Consider the following 17,406-nt stretch of genomic DNA (forward strand, 5'->3'; position numbering starts at 1 on the left):
TAGCTCATATGTTCTTTTTTTTTTTTTTTTTTTTCTATTGAAAAACATTTTTAATGTAGCCAATAGACTTTTTAAGTCTTTTTTTTTTTTTTTTTTTGGAGACAGGCTCTTTCTTTGTCACCCAGGCTGGAGTGCAGTGGTGTGATCTCAGCTCACTGCAGTCTCCACTTGCCAGGCTCAAGCAATCTTCCCACTTCAGCCTCCTGAGTAGCTAGGCCTACAGGCACACACCACCACACTCTGCTCATTTTTAAAGACTTTTGTAGAGTCGAGGTCTCACGATATTGCCCAGAATTTAAGTCTTTACATTCTGCAGATTGATCAGAAGTCAACATTTCCAGTCACCACATTTAAATTCGGTTTCACATTTTAATCCCTTTTATGCATTTCATGGTGACTGACAACTTCTCATGCTTCCCCCCACCCTTGATCCTACTTCATTTGCAACTTTTTTATAATGCCTTTTTGAGAAACAATTCCCATACAATACAATTCACCCTTTAAAGTGTACAATGGCTTTTGGTATACTCAGAGTTGTGTATCCATCTCTATAATCAATTTTAGAATATTTTAATCACTTCAAGAAAACCAGTACCCATTAGCAGTCATTCTCCGCCCCCACTCCTCAGCCTGGCAACCACCAATCTGCCTTCTGCATCTATGGACTTGCTTATTCTGGACATTTCATATAAATGGAATCAGACAGTATGTGGCTTTTTCTGACTGGCTTTTTTTCACTTAGCATGTTTTTAGGGCTCCTCCATGTCGTAGCCAGGGCTTCACTCCTTTGTATGAATGGATAATATTCCATGGGATGGGTAGAGACCACATTTTGTTCATCCATCTGTGGATCATTCATCATGGATGTTTGGGCTGTTTCCATCTTTGGACTGACACGAAGAACGCTGCTATGAACATTCATGTACACGTTTTTGTGTGGACGTGTGTTTTCATTTCCCTCAGGTATATACCTAAGAGTGGAATTTTTTGGTAACTTTTTATTATGAAAACTTTCAGGGCCAAGAATGGTGGCTCACGCTTGTAACCCCAGCACTTTGGGAGACTGAGGTGGGAAGATAGCTTGAACTCAGGAGTTTGAGACTAACCTGAGCAATGCAGTCAGACCCCTGTGTCAAATAATAATAATAATATTAATACAAAAATTAGCTGGGCGTGGTGGGGCGTGCCTGTGGTCCCAGCTGCTTCGGAGGCTGAGGCGAGAGGATCACTTGAGCTGGGGAGGTCAACGCTGCAGCGAGCCATGATTGTGGCGCTGCACTCCAGCCTGCGTGACAGATTGAGACCCTGTCTCAGTAAAACAAAACAAAACAAAAAACTTTCAAATGGATACAAAAGTAGACTATACCAAATGGTCCGTGACTCCCTTCCACTGTGCCCATCACCCAGCTCCAACAGCCATCAGCTTGCGGACGCTCTTGTTTCATCTGCTGGGTTATTTCAAAGCAAATGCTGGATTTATTTATCGTTTCATCTGTAAATATATTTTATAATATTTACCTTTAACAGATAAGAACCTTTTAAAAAGCAATTGTAATACCATTAGCATACCTCAAACAATATTATCCCTAATATCCAGTATTTCCTTCCAGTGCTCACATTTATCTGTTGCCTTTCTTTTTCCAGTTGGATTGTTCAAATCCTGCTCTGGGAATGAGCATTTGGTTGAGAGGTTTCCTAAGGATCTTTAGTCTATAGGGTGCCTCTCCCACTTTTTCTTTCCCTCTTATTTGTGGAAGAAACCGGGCTGTGCGCCCTGGAGAGTCTCTCAGTCTGGGTGCCTCTGAGAATGTGCACATAGCCCCTGGAGGTCCTGTAAACCCATAGTTACATCTAGAAAATTCACCCAATTTAGATTTGTTTTTCTAAAGGAATACTCAGTTCTTTAAAAAGAGAGACTTGGCTGGGCACGGTGGCTCACGCCTGTAATCCCAACACTTTGGGAGGCCGAGGCGGGTGGATAATGAGGTCAGGAGTTCAAGACCAGCCTGGACAATATGGTGAAACCTCGTCTTTACTAAAAATACAAAAATCAGCCAGGTATGGTGGCATGCACCTGTAATCCCAGCTACTTGGGAGGTTGAGGCAGGAGAATTGCTTGGACCCAGGACGTGTAGGTTGCAATGAGCTGAGATCACACCATTGCACTCCAGCTGGGGGACAGAGCGAGACTGTGTCTCAAAGAAAAAAAGAGAGACTCAATAAGCCTTGAGGGGAGACTGTCTGGGAGCTTCCATGCCAGCGGTCAGTGTCTTGGGGAGAGGGGAGCATCTGACCCTTGCTGGGCCCTCACCCACCCCCCACGGGCCAGCTGACGCCTGCCAATGAGTTGTGACTGGGCCCTGGGTGATGGCCTGCCATCTCTCCTCAGGCCCGAGCCACAGCAGCTTCCCAGTGGGACGCCGCCACCCCCCAGTGCTGCGCATGGTGCTGGAGGCGCTGCAGGCAGGGGAGCAGCGCCGGGGCACGTCGGTGGCGGCTATCAAGCTCTACATCCTGCACAAGTACCCAACAGTGGACGTCCTGCGCTTCAAGTACCTGCTGAAGCAGGCGCTGGCCACTGGCATGCGCCGTGGCCTTCTCACTAGGCCCCTCAACTCCAAAGCCAGGGGGGCCACTGGCAGCTTCAAAGTAAGCGCCCCTCAGGGAGGACATAGCCCAGGGTTGGAGCAAGGGTCCTGGCCTCTGTTAGCACTGCGGCCTCTCCTGGAAGGCCTTTCCCCTCCGGTCCCCTGTACTTGTTCCTCCTGTAGTCGCAGCCGAGATGCCCTCTCCTCCAGGAAGGCAGGTAGTGTGCCCCCTCTGAGCTCCCACTGCAAGAGTTCCCCTGTTGGTGTCCAGGACAGGTGAACTGTTGCATGTTTGGGATCCCAGGGACTGTGCCAGCTGTGCTAACTTCTGGGTCCTGGGCACGTAGTCCCTTCCTGGAATTCCGCACCACAGCAAAGGGTTTTCCCCCTGCTGGCACCTCCCTGAGCAGCCATGTCCTGCATTTCAAAGGGGAGAGTTTCATCTTCATAAAGAGGCTCCAAGAGGGGATGCATGCCAGGTCACTCAGAGCTGAGGCAGGTCTGGGACAAAACTGCACCCCAGCATCAGGACTGTCATCAGCCACCAGGAATACCTCAGGGACCAGACCCAGGGCCTGACTTGTCATTGCTGGGCCCCCTGCATCTTGCCCAACTTCCTGCACGTAACAGCTGCCGTGACAGTTGCCATGGAACACTGGGGAACATTCTCAGCCTACCCCAAGCCGGTCCCTGTGGTTACCTGGTGACAGATCACAGAAAGTCTCACCCTAGTAGAACTCCTGGGCGTGGGTCAGAGCCTGGACTCGCGTCACAGCAGGACCAGGCGGCTGGGCAGGGAGAAGAGCCAGAGGGGTGTCGGGTGTCTGATGCGGTGTGCTGGCAATTGAGGGGTGAAGATGGTTTCTAGTCTTGGTGATGGGGAGCCCTGAGGGTTGGGGGACAGGAAAGAAACAGCTTGCCAGGAGCCCTCCCCTACCCCTGCTGCTCACGCCCTTGGTGATGGTCCCACTGTAAAGAAGAGAAGATGTAGCTGTGGTACAGGGCTGGAGGAGGGCAGATGAAGCTGTGAGCCCAGAGCCATCTGACCTCAGTCCATGTTCTGCTGAGTGTCAAGGGGCAAGGTGGTGGGGGCATGGGGCATGGGGCATGAGGCAGGACAGAGCTTCAGGGTGGGGAGGGAGGGGGAGTCCAGAGGCACAATCTGTGGGAAAGCGGCAGGGGCAGGGTGGGTGGTTGAGAGATTATGAGATCCTAGAATCATAGTAGACAGTGCCTCCAAGGACAGTGGCTTCGTGCCTTCTCCCCACCCCTCACTGCCTGAGCAGCCCCCCTGTTTGGAATGAGGCCTCCCATTCGGAGTCTTACGGAGGGTGGGGGACGTGAGGCACCTGAGGCTCTGCTTTCAGCCTACCCTGTGTCCTCCTCCAGTTAGTTCCCAAACACAAGACGAAAATCCAGCCCAGGAAGATGGCCCCCCCGACGGCCCCCAGGAGAGTGGGCGAGGCCAAGGGGAAGGGCCCCAAGAAACCAAGCGAGGCCAAGGAGGACCCTCCCAACGTCGACAAGGTGAAAAAGGCAGCCAAGAGGCCAGCAAAGGTGCAGAAGGCTCCTCCCAAGCCAGGTGCAGCCACAGAGAAGGCTCGAAAGCAAGGCGGTGCGGCCAAGGACACCAGGGCACAGTTGGGAGAGGCTAGGAAGGTGCCCCCCAAGCCAGACAAGGCCATACGGGAACCTTCCAGTGCCAGCGGGCTCAGCAGGAAGGCAAAGGCCAAAGGCAGCAGGAGCAGCCAAGGTAGCTGTGTGACTTTTAGGGGGTGGTGTGGGAATAGGGGTCTTGACAGCCACTGGAGTAGGTTTGGGGAGCCAGCTCTGGAGAGGGGTTTCCTTATCTAGTACATGTGCCCTGAGTGCTGGGCTTGACCTGGAGAGACAGAACTCATGGTAGCTAGTTGGGGGAAGGAGGCAGACATTTCAAGGGTTATGAAGGGGGAAGCAGAAACTAGGAGCATGACTCATTCTTGAGGCAGGGGTCAGGGAAGGCTTCCTGGAGGAAGGTGTCTCAAGCAGGGGAAGGGCCTTTGCAAAGGCCTGGAAGCATAAAGAAGGTGGAATTTTTAGGCCAGGCATGGTGGCTTGTGCCTTTAAGCCCAACACTTTGGGAGGCCGAGGCGGGCGGATCACTTGAGGTCAGGAGTTTGAGACCAACCTGGTCAACATGGTGAACCCCCGTCTCTGCTAAAAATGCAGAAATTAGCTGGGCATGGTGGTGTACACCTATAATCCCAGCTACTTGGGTGGCTGAGGCAGGAAAATACTTAAACCCAGGAGGTGGATGTTACAGTGAGCTGAGATCGCACCACTGCACTCCAGCGTGGGTGACAGAGTGAGACTCGCTCTCAAAACAAAACACAAGGAGGTGGAGTTTTTGAGGAACTGTATATATTTCAGTCTACCTGCAGTGTTGGCAAGGAGAAGGTGTGAAGGGCAGCTGGAATCAGGGTTTTATCTGGAGGATGATGTGGAGCTGTGGAAGGATTCTGACAGGAAGCAGCTAGGGCTAGAGTTACTCTTTTTTTTCCTCTCTCTCTTTTAGAGACAGGCTCTTGCTCTGTCACACAGGTGAGTGCTGACCCCAGGAATTAGAGCCAATCTGGGCAAGATAGTGAGATCCCATCTATGCAAAAAATAAAAATATTAGCCAGCATGTTGTTGCACACCTGTTGCCCTAGCGACTTGGGAGGCTGAGGCAGAAGGATCGCTTGAGCCTGGGAGGTCAAGGCTGCAGTAAGCTGAGATCGCACCACCACACTCCAGCACAGTGACAGAGTGAGACCCTGTCTTAAAAGAAAGAAAAAGTATTCTGGCTGCCAGGCGGAAGACAAATTAAAGGCTCGAGCTGACAGGCCCGTTAGACTTTGGCTTCGGTGGGCTTGGAGCACTAGTGCTTTGCATAGAGCAAGTGCTTCGGTTAACCTTCCAGCCACTCTGTGAGGGACATGCTGTTATTCCCAGTCTTCAAACTAGTCACTGAGGCTCAGAGTGGCTAAATGATTTGCCCCATGTCACATAGCTGAGTGAAGACCTAGGACCCAGGAGGGATGGGGGTTCCAGAGTCCCTGAAACTTCCTGCCCCACCAGCAGTGCCACCTTCTTCCCCTACAAAACCTCCTCCATCACATTCCAGGAGATGCTGAGGCCTGCAGGAAAACCACCACTGGGAGTAAGAGTTCAAAACCCACGGCCAGCAAGGTAGGCGCCTGCATGACTTTCCCAGCCTGGCTGCCTGCCCTGAACAGGCCAGAGCTTGGGCATCCCACACTCAGCCTCTGGAAGGGTCAGCCAGGGATCGGGTTCAATTTCTTTTCCTACAAAGCACAGTCTACCACCTTCTTCTCTCTGCTCCCCCGGCACCCTGGGGTGTTGCCATCCCCGTCTTACAGACAAGAGACTAAGGCTTAGAAGAGCGATGTTGTGTACCCAGAGCCACCGAGCTGGGATTTCAGCCCTTCCCAGCTGTCTCTTTGCTCCCGGTTTGCTTTTGTATAGGTCAAGAATGGTGCTGCTTCCCCGACCAAAAAGAAGGTGGTGGCCAAGGCCAAGGCCAAGGCCCCTAAAGCTGGGCAGGGGCCAAACACCAAGGCTGTTGCTCCTGCTAAGGGCAGTGGGTCCAAGGTGGTACCCGCACACTTGTCCAGGAAGACAGAGGCCCCCAAGGGCCCGAGAAAGGCTGGGCTGCCCATCAAGGCCTCATCATCCAAAGTGTCCAGCTAGAGGGCTGAAGCTTAGGGCTAAAGGCAGGGGTGGAGAGAAACCGAGCCTCTGCCCTAGTTTTTATTCTTCAACAAACCACTGCTCTATTTATTTCATTGTAAGCTATTTATCAATAAAGACTTTTGTTTCTTTTTCCTCACAACTGGTGTGGGTAGAGGCTGAGGTTCAAGGATTTGGCCATTCGGTCCTTCATGAACATCCGCTGAGCACCTGCTGTTTACCTGGTCAATGCTGGGGCTCTGATAGGAGGTTCTGCCTCAGGAATACAGACTGTGTGCTGTATGGGGCTGTGGCATAGATATCAGATATCAGGATGCAAAGGGGCTGGTGGAGGGAGAGTAACCCGGCCCTGAGATCAGGCTGCCAGGAGGAGGTGGCTTTTGATCCTAAAGAATGGGTAGCTGTTGTCAGGCAGATGAGGCAGAGGGTGCCATCTGAGGGGTGGGATGAGAGGAGGGGATCTGTTTAGAAAGAACCCTCTGGCGGTAGAAAGGAAGGATTAGAGTAGCTGAGAAGAGAGGGAGACCTTTCAGCCACTGGTTCCCGAGTGCTCCTGGGCCAGGTGCTGCGACAGCCAACAGGTGTCCTACTCCCCAGCCAGCGCCTGTGCTCTGAAGAGGTAGGGCTGGGCATCCAGCAGGGTGGGTAGGGCTGGCTGCTAGTTTAGACAGCATTGGAGGGGCTGTCTGAGCAAGGACCTGTGTCTGGAGGGGGTACCATTTCAGCAGAAGGAAGAGTGAATGCAAAGGCCCTGGGGTGAGAACATGCTCCTCAGGCTGGGAGCTGCAGGAGAGTCTGTGGCTAGAGCCCAATAAAGAGAAGAACAGGGGTCTCTCCGACAAGGTCCAAGGTGCTTTAAAAACATCCGTGGCACCCCTCACACGGAGAGACAGGCTCTGTGTCCCTGCCCCTTGACTCCAGGCTCTATGCTTGACCAGTAGAATTCAGTGAGAATGATGCTGTGACAATTTCTGGGTCCCACCTTAAGGCAACTTCTACTTCTTGTGTTTGGGGACACTTTTTGTTTTGTGATACTCACTCTTCGAACTTGGCCACCATTCTATGGGAAAGCCCAAGCAGCTTGTGGAGAGGAACTGAGGACTCCAATTTTCAGCCCTCACTGAACTCTCTGACCAGCTGGTACCACGTGCCACCATCTGAATGCAGCGTGTTGGAACTGCGTCTTCCAGCCCTAACTGAGCTGCCCCAGCAGAAACCTGGTGGAACAGGGACAAGCCTTTCCTGCCAAGCCCTGGCCCGATTGCAGATTCGTGGGCAAAATAAGTGACTGCTGTTATTTTAAGCCACTAGGTACTGGGGTGGTGTGTCCTGCAGCAATAGATCTTTCTAAACAGATCCCCCTCCTTTCACCGGAACAAGGGCTGCAGGGTAGATGACGGCTGGATCACGTAGGGTCTTGTAAGCCAAGGGCAAGCACCGTGGGCTTTAATTGTTATAGGCAACCATTAGAGGACGGCAAGCAACAGTCTCTGCAGGGATGTGAGCAGGCAGACAGGCCTGCGAGGAGGCCCCTGCTACAACCCAGATGAAGGGGTGGCCAGCCAGGACATGCTCGTAGAGGAGGGTTAGAAGTGGCAGATTCTGGATCACTGTTGAAGATGGTGTGAACGGGCTCTGCTGATGGATTGGATGTAGGAAGGGTCACTGATGAGTCTGCAGTTTGGGTTCTAGACAGCTAGGTGACTGCTGGGTGACCATTTCCTGAGGTGAGGACTCGGCACGTGCCGGGAGGCTGCCGAGATATGGTCCTGATGAGAGGTGGCAGCCTAGCCACGGAGGACAGAGAGAAGGAAGGGGTGGACTAAAGGGAGTCAAAAACAAACTGCACAGGACTTGAGAAGGGGGCAGACAGGGTGCAAAGGGAAGCAGGCTGCTCAGCATGGGGCATCAGCCGCTCCCTTCCTGCCCCTGCTCCGTCACCCCACCCTCTCCCCTTGGAATCCCGGCTTTGCCTAGATGTGCTGACAGCCTCCCTGGGGTGTCTGTAACGTGGCTGCCAGCAGGACCCAGAAGCGCACCCAGAGCAGATGGCGGAGCGGGGCTGGGCTGCTGCTTCCTGAGGAGAGGTCTGCTCCTGCCACTGCTCATTCACGGCTCGACCCGGTGCTGTGGGAGGCACCGCCAGGCAGACTGCGGTGTGGGGGGCATGAGTGGGCATCTCATGTCCATGAGCTGGGGGCAGGGGTGGGAGGTGTCTAGCGTCCATGAAACCTTGGGCAAGTTACCTCCCTTAGCTGCAATGGCTTCTTTCCTTTTCAAAGGCGTTTAGTGTGAGGATGCTACATCAGGGGTCCCCAGCCTCCTATGACCCTCAAAGGGTAAAAGCCTCCCTCCTGCCCACAGCTGCCAGGTCCTCAGAGCCCCAGATAAGGATTATAGCTGGTTCATGGAAGGTGGTTACCTTCTGTGCTGAGAAACGACTCTGGAAACGAGATTTCCTCCATTTGCAAATACATTTCTAAACTTCAAGGAGGAACTGAATGTTAATCAGACATTAAGACAGGCTGTGGAATATTTAATGACATAGAAAGATGTTACTGACATATTGTCGCATGGGGGAAAATCAGGTTGCAAAATGGTGTGCACACCCTGATCCTGAGTTCACTCCTCGGCCCCGCCCCACTCAAGCACCCCATGCAGGTGGCGTTCTCAGAAACGCTTGCCACGAAGGGTTAGGGCAGCTTTTATTTTCTTCACGCTTTTTGTGCTTCCTACATTTCTCTGGGAACCCTGTATTCATTCCAGAATCACACCCACCCCTCTCACCCTCAAAATGCTATCAAATGTGCTGATAACTTAAATTAGAAAATCTGCTGCTTAATAAGAAGGAATCAATGCTCAGAATAGAAAATGTGAAAGATAAAGACTATCTTTCCACACAGAAGCCACTGCAGGAAAAAGCTATTTTTAAAGCAAAAGGTTGTTTACTTTTCTCCTCACTTTTCTGTTCTCATTAATTTTAGAACTGGTATCTGTGGGATTTTGTTTAAATTTTATGAATCTTTTGTCCTAGTTTTTACTCTTGATAAATACATGTGTAACTATTTTTCCTTCACAAAAGCAAGAAATTAAATGGAGTTGCTGTACCTTTGGAGCTGGCTTTTGAGATCTTTCCCTGGGGTCAGGGAGGAGCCAGCAGGGCTGGAAAGGAATGTCTGCATCAGGTTCATTGTTCTTGCGGGCAGGGGTGAGGAACAGCCTGTACTGTGGGGAACAGTGTTTAGGGTTAAACTGGGCTTGGAGGTTAAACTGCCTGCTTCCTTGTCTGAGAAATGGGCTTAATGCTATGTATTTTTTAAGCTTGATGAGAAATTCAGGGCAAGTTAAGTGTCAGTTCCCTTTCCAGGGTGGTCATCTTTGGCCTCCCCACCCACTTGGGGGACCACTGTGGAGACTCTGGCCTGGAAGGAGCATGGGACCTGGTCCTCATTCTGTCTCTTTCTGGTTGTGTGACCTTGAGAAATGCTTCAGCTGTGCTGAGCCTCAGTTGCTGCGTCTGTCATGTAGGGATGCTAGCACGTTCCTCATGGGCTTGTTAGAGATGAGGTTAGGAGCAGGGCCCACCCAGTTGCAGGCAACACACAGTAGCTGTGAAATCTTCCTGGAGGTCCCCGGGTATCCTCAGAGCTTAAGGAATGGCAGCTCCGGGCCAGGCCCACAGCATGCACGCAGCCTGCACTGTCTCGTTTCATCATCTGGCCTCTGCCTTCTCAGAAGCCAGTCAGGTGCCTGCCCAAACCTCAACAGTGCAGCTGAGACAGAAGGGATGGCAGGCTCCCTCCCTCCTCTCTCTCACAAACTGGTAAAGAAACTGCACGTTCTTCAGCTTGGCTATCTCGGGACAAAGGCTGGAGCCCACAGTAGGTTTGTCTGTCAGGCTTTTATTATAAAGAAGATTCCAGAGTCCCGACGGCCCCCCTCCAGCCCCCATGGGCTCTGAGCCAGTCCCAACACTGGCTGAGTTGGCTGCAAGGGGCTTGCATGGCCCATCGGCCACAGAGGGTCGCTTCTGGCAGGAGTGGAATGGGTGGCGGTCTCAGGCGCCAGGGGCGCTCTGCCAGGTCTGCCCGCTCTCTGGAACAGTCATTTCCAGTGTTGCATGGGGAGCCTCTCGGGACCCCTCCCCGGGTCCTCTGCGCAAGCGGCAGCTATTCACAGTTGGTGCATGATACTTTTTTTAACATATAAAAGCTTTTTAAAAAAAAAAAAAAAAAAAGTGGTGCTATCTTTAGAAACACTTTCAGCAAGATCAAGTAGCCCAGCTACAGCCTTGGTGCATCTTAACCCCTCTCCTTTCCCTGGAGATGGGGCTCCCAGCTCCTGTGCCCCCCGCCCCTCCCCTCCCCTCCCCCCTCCCTGCTCCTGGAGGAGCCCACAGAGCACCCCATGGCACGGGCACTGCCCACTCTACCAACAGCCGCCCAAGCAACAAAAATCTGACACTACTTGAAACTGTCTGGCCAGGATCCTCTTTGGGTGAGGGGGAAGTGGAGATAACATTTTGGGGGTTGAAGCAGAAACCAATCAAAGGTCGGTTCAAGGAGGGCTCCCTGCACCAGTGTGGATGAGGTAGAGTTTCTGGGCTGCAGCCTCCGGGCTGGTGGCCTCCTCTCCCCTTCTTTGTGCTTGGCTGCCTGGATGCGCGGGGCTCTCGGCAGCAGGACCAGCTGGAGGCTGTGAAGCGAGTGGGTGGGCACAGTGCAGGCCATGCTGGGCAGACGGGAGAGTCTGACCAGCTCTCTGGCCCCCGTCCCGGAGACTGATCCGGGGATAGGTGGGAGGGGATGGAGGTGCCCAGGGGTCAGGGCTGGGGCGCCCCTGCCTGGCTAAGAGCAGCCCCTCCTCCTGCCCATGCCCCAGACGTCTCTGCTCAGTATTCCCCAGCGTGAGTCACAGACACGGGGTAGAAGATCAAGTTGAGGCCCAGGGGCGTCCGTTTCTCCCCGCAGCAGCCTGCCCAGCTCTCCATGTGTCTCAGGCCTCACTGTAGCACTCGTAGATGTTGTCCTCCATCAAAGCCACCACTTGCTCAAACTTGTGCTGCAGTTGTGTCCTCCGGGCCGTGGGGTTGGCCTCCAGCGCGGCCATGATCTGAGGGGAGCAGCGGAGTCAGCCGGGCCATGGTGGGTGGCCCTGCCTCAGTTCGTGGGGGAGAACACAGCCCTGAATGTCTACCACAAGTGACATCCGTCCGTGAGGGGCAAGCACCCTGAGATGTGTGTACTTGAGTAGGAAGCTCACCTGCCCCGAGGGCAGATGCCTCACCCTGGGGCACTCACCTGCGGCCGATACCTCTTGGCGTACTTATAAATCTCTGCCATGGCCACATTGGTATTGAACTCATTCTGGTATTTCTATAAGGAGGCAGGACGGGGAGGAGGACGTTAGCCCAGTGGTCAAAGCTGAGCCGGGCCCCAGCAAAGCCAGCTGTTTACACAAATACCCAACTCCACATGGCCCCCACAGCACAGTTCAGTGATAAGGCCCCTCAAGTCCTGCGAAGACAGCTTCCCGGACCCTGACCTCCAAGCTCCTCTCCATCCAGAGGGTGCTCTCCTGCCCCCACGCCTCAAGCTCTGGGAAAATGCGTGACGAATTTGCAGGCTGGCAAGAGGCCACGGCCACTTCTGAAATGCCCGCTGCATTCCCTGCCCTTACTCAGTGGAGGCATTGAGGCCCAGCCCCCCCACCCCCGATCCCTCAGCTCGTCAGGGACCCCCCGCGAGCCGCCGCACCCTCGACTCCTCGGCCAGATGGGCATTCATCTCCTGCTCACTGAGCGGCGTCATGTCCTGGATCTGCTTGTAGTAGCGCTGCACGATCTTCCGGTACTCAGGAATCTCCTTGGCGTAGAGGAGCTTGTTGGTTGGTGAATCCTGGGCAGAGAAAAGCGAGGGTGTTAGATGGCTGCTGAAGAAAGGACGGATCTGGTCGTTTTCTGGATGAGCCCTCATCCCTCCTGCCACATAAGTGACCTTAGCAGGCCCCTGAGGCCCAAAGAGTCTTGCCCGGTCACTGAACGTCTCTGTACTCAGCCGGCCCCAGACCAGGGGCTCCTCACTGTGCTCTGTCTGCCCCGCCTACTTTCCCCAGGATTGTTAGGACAATGACCTGGGGGGAGGGAGGGGCTACTTCTTTCAGGGGGAAAAGCACGGGGGTGCCAGCTCTTCACTGCCCGCAGCCCGTTCCATGTAACAAGGATGTGTCCTTCTCAGGGTGATAGGTCTTGGTGTCTAGGATTTCTGGAAGCCTGAGTGCTGGCTCAGTGGAATGTTTCCCATCACATGCTCCTAACGCCTGAAAGAAGTGCCAAGAACACTCCCAGTTTCTTTGTCAGTCACGGGCATCCTGCCTTCGGAGGCAGTACGTGAGAAGTAGTGGAGCGATGGCATTTTCTCTTTCCCGTGGTCTATCTCTGAAATGCATGGGCTAAATGCAGGGCCACGCACGACCTGGACCAATCCTGCAGTGCCAGCTCTAATGATACAATCTCATCCCTACTCACAGCAAGCGGGTGCTTTCCCGCCTCCCTGTCTTTGCCTGTGCCGTTCCCTCGGTCTGGAAGGCCATCCTCTTTCATCTTCAACCTCTAAAGCCAGACAGAGCCTTGTGTGCCCCCAACCCACCGCATGAATCTCAAGAGCTCCTAGTCACCCGTCACCCCTCTGCCCACTCCTTCACTGAATGCTCGCTTGAATGGCTTTTGACTTTTAGGGTCTGCTGCCCAGAGCCTGGCCTGGTTTTCAGATGATGTTGTGCCTGACTAAGCAGGCTGTCCAAGCTCATACTGGCTTTCCCACACCAGGTTCTCTGGCCTGTTTTCAAAGCCAGTGCCAGGCACAGCCATGGCAGGTGCAGTTGGTCTGCAGCGATACAGAGTTTCTGATGGAAGGTACTGGATTCTAGGTATCTCCCTGTCTGAATGAGTCACTCATCCCATATGCCCTAGACCTGAGCTCTTTCGGTTCCCCTCCCAGGATGATCTCTGAGCTCAGCCTCAGAGTGGAGGAGGCCACCCACGGTCGGCACCCCACTCTGGCCCTGTGCATGGGCCTGGCCTGGTCCTGGGAACAGCCGACCTTGCCCAGCTGCAGGTCAGAGATGGAGCAGGCGTCGATGAAGGCCTGCGCGATGACTGAGAGGCAGGCGTCAATGTGGTCTGTCTTGTCGATGTCAAAGACAAACTGGGGGTTCTTCAGGATGTTCACCCAGAACCGGAGAGGAAGGCTGTGGGGTAGGGTGACAAAGGCAGTGAGGGTAGGGTGGGGTAGGAAGCAGTCAAGGGACAGTCATGGAGAAGACAGCTGACTTTGTCCCTCAAGGGCCTGAGGTTGGGGCCTTGTCACAAGATGTAACCTTTGGGAACCTTTGGGGTGGCAGTGGGGCTGAGAGCCGGGTTTCCTGCTGGAGCAAGGCAGGAGCTGCAGGGCTTAGCGACACCCCCAACCCCCTGCTGATCCTCCAGCCAGGTCCTGGTTCTCATTAGAACCAGGTGCCAGCCCCCGGGCACCCCTGGCTCCTCCCTGAACCCTTGCAGGCAGCAGGAAGTCCAGCATTAGCAGAGCAGCTGTGGCAGGGCTGTGGGGGGCAGCGCCTGGAGCTCTGGCCTTGTCCTCGAGAGGCCAGAGCGGGTAAGCAACACCCCCAACCCCACCTCAGGCCACCCGGTGACTCAGCAGCCTGGGCATGTGCACCCCCAGAGCTCTGGGAAGCTGCTGGCCTGCAGGGAGGCGCCTGGGCTGGTGGTATTCTTCCTGAGGGTCAGGCTGGGTTTCCAGCAACTTCTTGTGGGGGTGTGTGACCCCGACAAGCTAAGAGGTGCCTCGAAGGAGGGCTACCAACTGGGTAAGGGATTCAGATAATGTAGGGCCGAGCCTGGCTCTACTGTCCCAGGCTGTGTGGTCTTGAGCAGGTACTGCTTCTCTGAGCCTCAGTGTGCTCATCTGTGAAGGCACCCGCCTGAGAGGGGTGTGGGAGAATGATAGTAAGGGCAACACCTAGACCATGCTCTGGGCACTCTTCTAGTTAATTCCTACCATTAACAAGGGTTGCATTTTACAGTGGAGGGGAAACTGAAGTACAGGGAGGCTAAGTCACTCATCCAAGAACACACAGCTAGGAAATGGCAGAGGAGGGCTTGAGCCCAAGCAGGTGAGGCCAGAGACTAGACTCTGAATCCCCTGCCACGGGGGCCCCAATGGCACAGTGAAGTCCGCATGGCCCCCGCCCCGCCACCTGTTGGTCTTCCAGATGTGTAGGGTGTCGGGGTCCGAGATTCCCCTCTTCTCAGCCTGTTCCTCCAGGAAGTCGAAAAAGTACTTGACAGCAAGCGGAGGCTTATCTTCACGGATACTCAGAATGGCCTTGAACAGGTCATCCAGAAACTTCTGCAGCGTGCCCTGCGGGGGAGTGGGGTGGCCGCCGTCAGCCCCGGGCCACGTGCAGAGGGCTAGTGGGCACCCTTGGTGGCTCTGCAGAGCTTGAAATGCCCAGGCTGCTGAATGAGGGAGCCACGCGGCATCAGGCTGGTCACCGAGCCTCTCCGGCCTCAGTTAGCATCCGAAATTTGCCTCACAGAGGCGTTGAAAGGACTAATCAAGGCATTGGCACATGTAGTCGAGAACTGGAGGCACCAGAGTATGGGCTGTGGGGTGCCAGCGCTGCCACTGAGCCACGTGGCCTTGGGGACATCACTGACCCCTCTGGGCCACTGCTGTACCCTGTTACGTGGGCTAACATAGAAGTGTCTGTCAGGCATTTTTCCTGGCTGTGAGAAATGCCTCAAGTGGGACCCTAAGCCTTCAGCCTCTTGCCCCTCCAGCCCCACAGGGGAAATAGGAAGAACTCACACCCCTCTTCCAGCCGTGTGTGCACAGCTGGCCCTGAGCAATGACCCTCTGGGGCTGGGGCTGGAGCCTTGTGCCCGCTGCACGGAGGGGAGACTGAAGCCGGACCCACCTTGGTGGAGAGCAGGCGGGTCAGGTAGATTTCCGGGAGCACCTTCTTGCGATGGCTCTGCCGGTGAGACTTCTTGGGCTCCGCCAGCTCGTCCGTGGGCAGCACCTGGGAGGCCGGGCAGTGGTCAGTGTCCGCACCAGGCCCCATCCTCGGCCGCCTGTGGGAGGTCTGGCTCTGCCATGCTTCTTAGCACACAAGGGTTGTGGTTCCCTCCTGATTCTGGGCCCCATCCCTACTCCCCCACCCCCAGCCTTTCTCAGGGCCGGGAGCACTTTTCCCAGAGGCCCAGGGCCACAGAAAGCCAAGGCCACACCCACTGAGGGGCTGGATCCCCTGGGGCCGAGGTTGGGCACTCACCAAATGGAAATACTTCTCTGTGTCCAAGTCTTTCACTGCAGGAGGAAAAACACAATAAATAAACATGGGAGAGGAGGGGAGAGAAACAGCAATGAAGACAGAAAGATGGGGAGAGAAACAGAAGCAGAGACAGAAAGATGGGGAGAGAAACAAACAGAGACAGAGATCCAAAGAGACAGGCAGAGAGAATGAGACAGAGATGCAGAGACTCATGGGGAGACTGAGTCTGGGAGAGACAGAGAGAGAGATAAGTGAGATCCAGAGACACACAGAGAGTGAGACAGAGTGAGGCAGAGAGAGAAAGACACACACACACAGTGACCACAGGGATGGAGGGACTTGGAGGGAGGAACAGCGGTGGAGAGAAACAGAAAGATGCAGCCACGGGGGAGGAGAGGCCTCAGGCAGGCAGAGGTGGCTTCCTTCACCCACCCCACCCCTGAGCCCAGAGCTCCTGCCAGCCCAGACTCCCAGGCTGCTGGGAGAGACCGAGACTCTGCTCTCAACCTCAGGAGGGGACCCCGAGACCCAGAGGAGCCCGGGCTCGCAGGCCTGGCAGCCAGGCGACTGTGCCTGGGGCGTCTGAGGCTGTGGAGGGGGCACTTGAGGCAGGGACATGGCCCAAGGCTGAGACGGGCATGCTGGCCCCCCTTCTGGCCTGGCCACTGCCCAGACCTCCCGGAACTGCAGCCCGCCCTCCCGGGGCCTCTCTCCAGCTGCCGCAGGAAATCAGCTTGAGGAGGCCTGGTGTGGGCCCTGCCCCAGCAGTACTGGGTCAGAGGAGGCTGGCCCCGCCCAGTCTCCACCAAGGAGGCCTCAGCCCAGGCCAGCCGTGACTGTCGGACCCTCAGTTTCCCCACAGGGGCATGGGATGGAAGCCCCTGTCCACATGCAGTCTAGGCTTCCTTCCCACGTGCACCCGCACTACCTCGGCCCAGTGTGTTGTCCTTCTTGTCTATGAGACTCATGGCCAGCGAGGCACCTTCGGGGATCTGATGGGAGGGGAGAGGCCGAGGTCAGAGGCTGGAGGTCGGGGTGGGGGCATGAGGGTGGGGAAGCAGGGCAGGGGGGCAGGGCTGCACCTTGTAATGGGCCAACGTGTTAAGCTTCTTGCGACCGTCTTCCACCACGGAGGTGTCGTCCAGGTCCCGAAGGATGTAGCTCTGTGTGCTGGAGGCGAACCACTCTGGGGGACAAGGAGCAGGCCATCAGGGTCTGGGCAGGGAGCTGGGCCTGAGGGGTGGTTACTGGCCCAGCCACAAGGGAGAGGCCTCTCGCTTTCTCCATGGAAAATGAGGAAAGCCATACCTCTCTCTGAGCCCCCATTTTCCCATCCATAAAACGGAGAGGGCAGGAAAGAGCTGGGGGAGAGAATGTGAGGGTACACAGTGAAGGTGCCAGGGTGGAGGGCACAGAGGAGGAGCTCTGGAAATGGCCTTGTCTGCAGGGTTCTTAACGTTACAATTGCTGATGAAACCCTTGGCCTAACCAAGAATCCTATAAAACCCACTCCAGGCCCCACGTGGTGGCTCACACCTGTAATCCCAGCACTTTGGGAGGCTGAGGCAGGAGGATCGCTTGAGCCCAGGAGTTCAAGACCAGCCTGGGCAGCATAGCATGACACTATCTTTACAAAAAGTAAAATTAGCAGGCCAGGCGCGGTGGCTCACGCCTGTAATCCCAGCACTTTGGAAGGCCGAGGCGGGCGGATCACAAGGTCAGGAGATCGAGACCATGGTGAAACCCCGTC

The 17,406-nt window shown here is 55.0% G+C and overlaps 2 protein-coding genes across 2 annotated transcripts in view; one reads left to right on the forward strand and one right to left on the reverse strand.

Annotated features, from left to right (window-relative positions):
- The window catches only part of LOC105535201 (histone H1oo), an 8,246-nt gene extending 1,926 nt beyond the window's left edge, over positions 1-6,320 (forward strand). The window contains exons 3-6 of the mRNA XM_011974202.1: positions 2,390-2,649; positions 3,978-4,341; positions 5,734-5,798; positions 6,096-6,320. Of these exons, the coding sequence (XP_011829592.1) occupies positions 2,390-2,649; positions 3,978-4,341; positions 5,734-5,798; positions 6,096-6,320 (914 nt within the window). The remainder of the gene's footprint in view (positions 1-2,389; positions 2,650-3,977; positions 4,342-5,733; positions 5,799-6,095) is intronic.
- Positions 6,321-10,202: 3,882 nt separating this feature from the next.
- Positions 10,203-17,406, reverse strand: part of PLXND1 (plexin D1) — a 35,542-nt gene continuing 28,338 nt past the window's right edge. Inside the window, exons 27-35 of the mRNA XM_011974201.1 lie at positions 16,739-16,842; positions 16,585-16,648; positions 15,657-15,691; positions 15,300-15,404; positions 14,577-14,740; positions 13,421-13,568; positions 12,077-12,217; positions 11,621-11,695; positions 10,203-11,432 (exon numbers count right to left, since the gene is read on the reverse strand). Of these exons, the coding sequence (XP_011829591.1) occupies positions 11,316-11,432; positions 11,621-11,695; positions 12,077-12,217; positions 13,421-13,568; positions 14,577-14,740; positions 15,300-15,404; positions 15,657-15,691; positions 16,585-16,648; positions 16,739-16,842 (953 nt within the window). The 3' untranslated portion in view covers positions 10,203-11,315. The remainder of the gene's footprint in view (positions 11,433-11,620; positions 11,696-12,076; positions 12,218-13,420; positions 13,569-14,576; positions 14,741-15,299; positions 15,405-15,656; positions 15,692-16,584; positions 16,649-16,738; positions 16,843-17,406) is intronic.

This window comes from Mandrillus leucophaeus, unplaced genomic scaffold (assembly GCF_000951045.1).
Source record: "Mandrillus leucophaeus isolate KB7577 unplaced genomic scaffold, Mleu.le_1.0 Scaffold1428, whole genome shotgun sequence".
NCBI lineage: Eukaryota > Metazoa > Chordata > Mammalia > Primates > Cercopithecidae > Mandrillus > Mandrillus leucophaeus.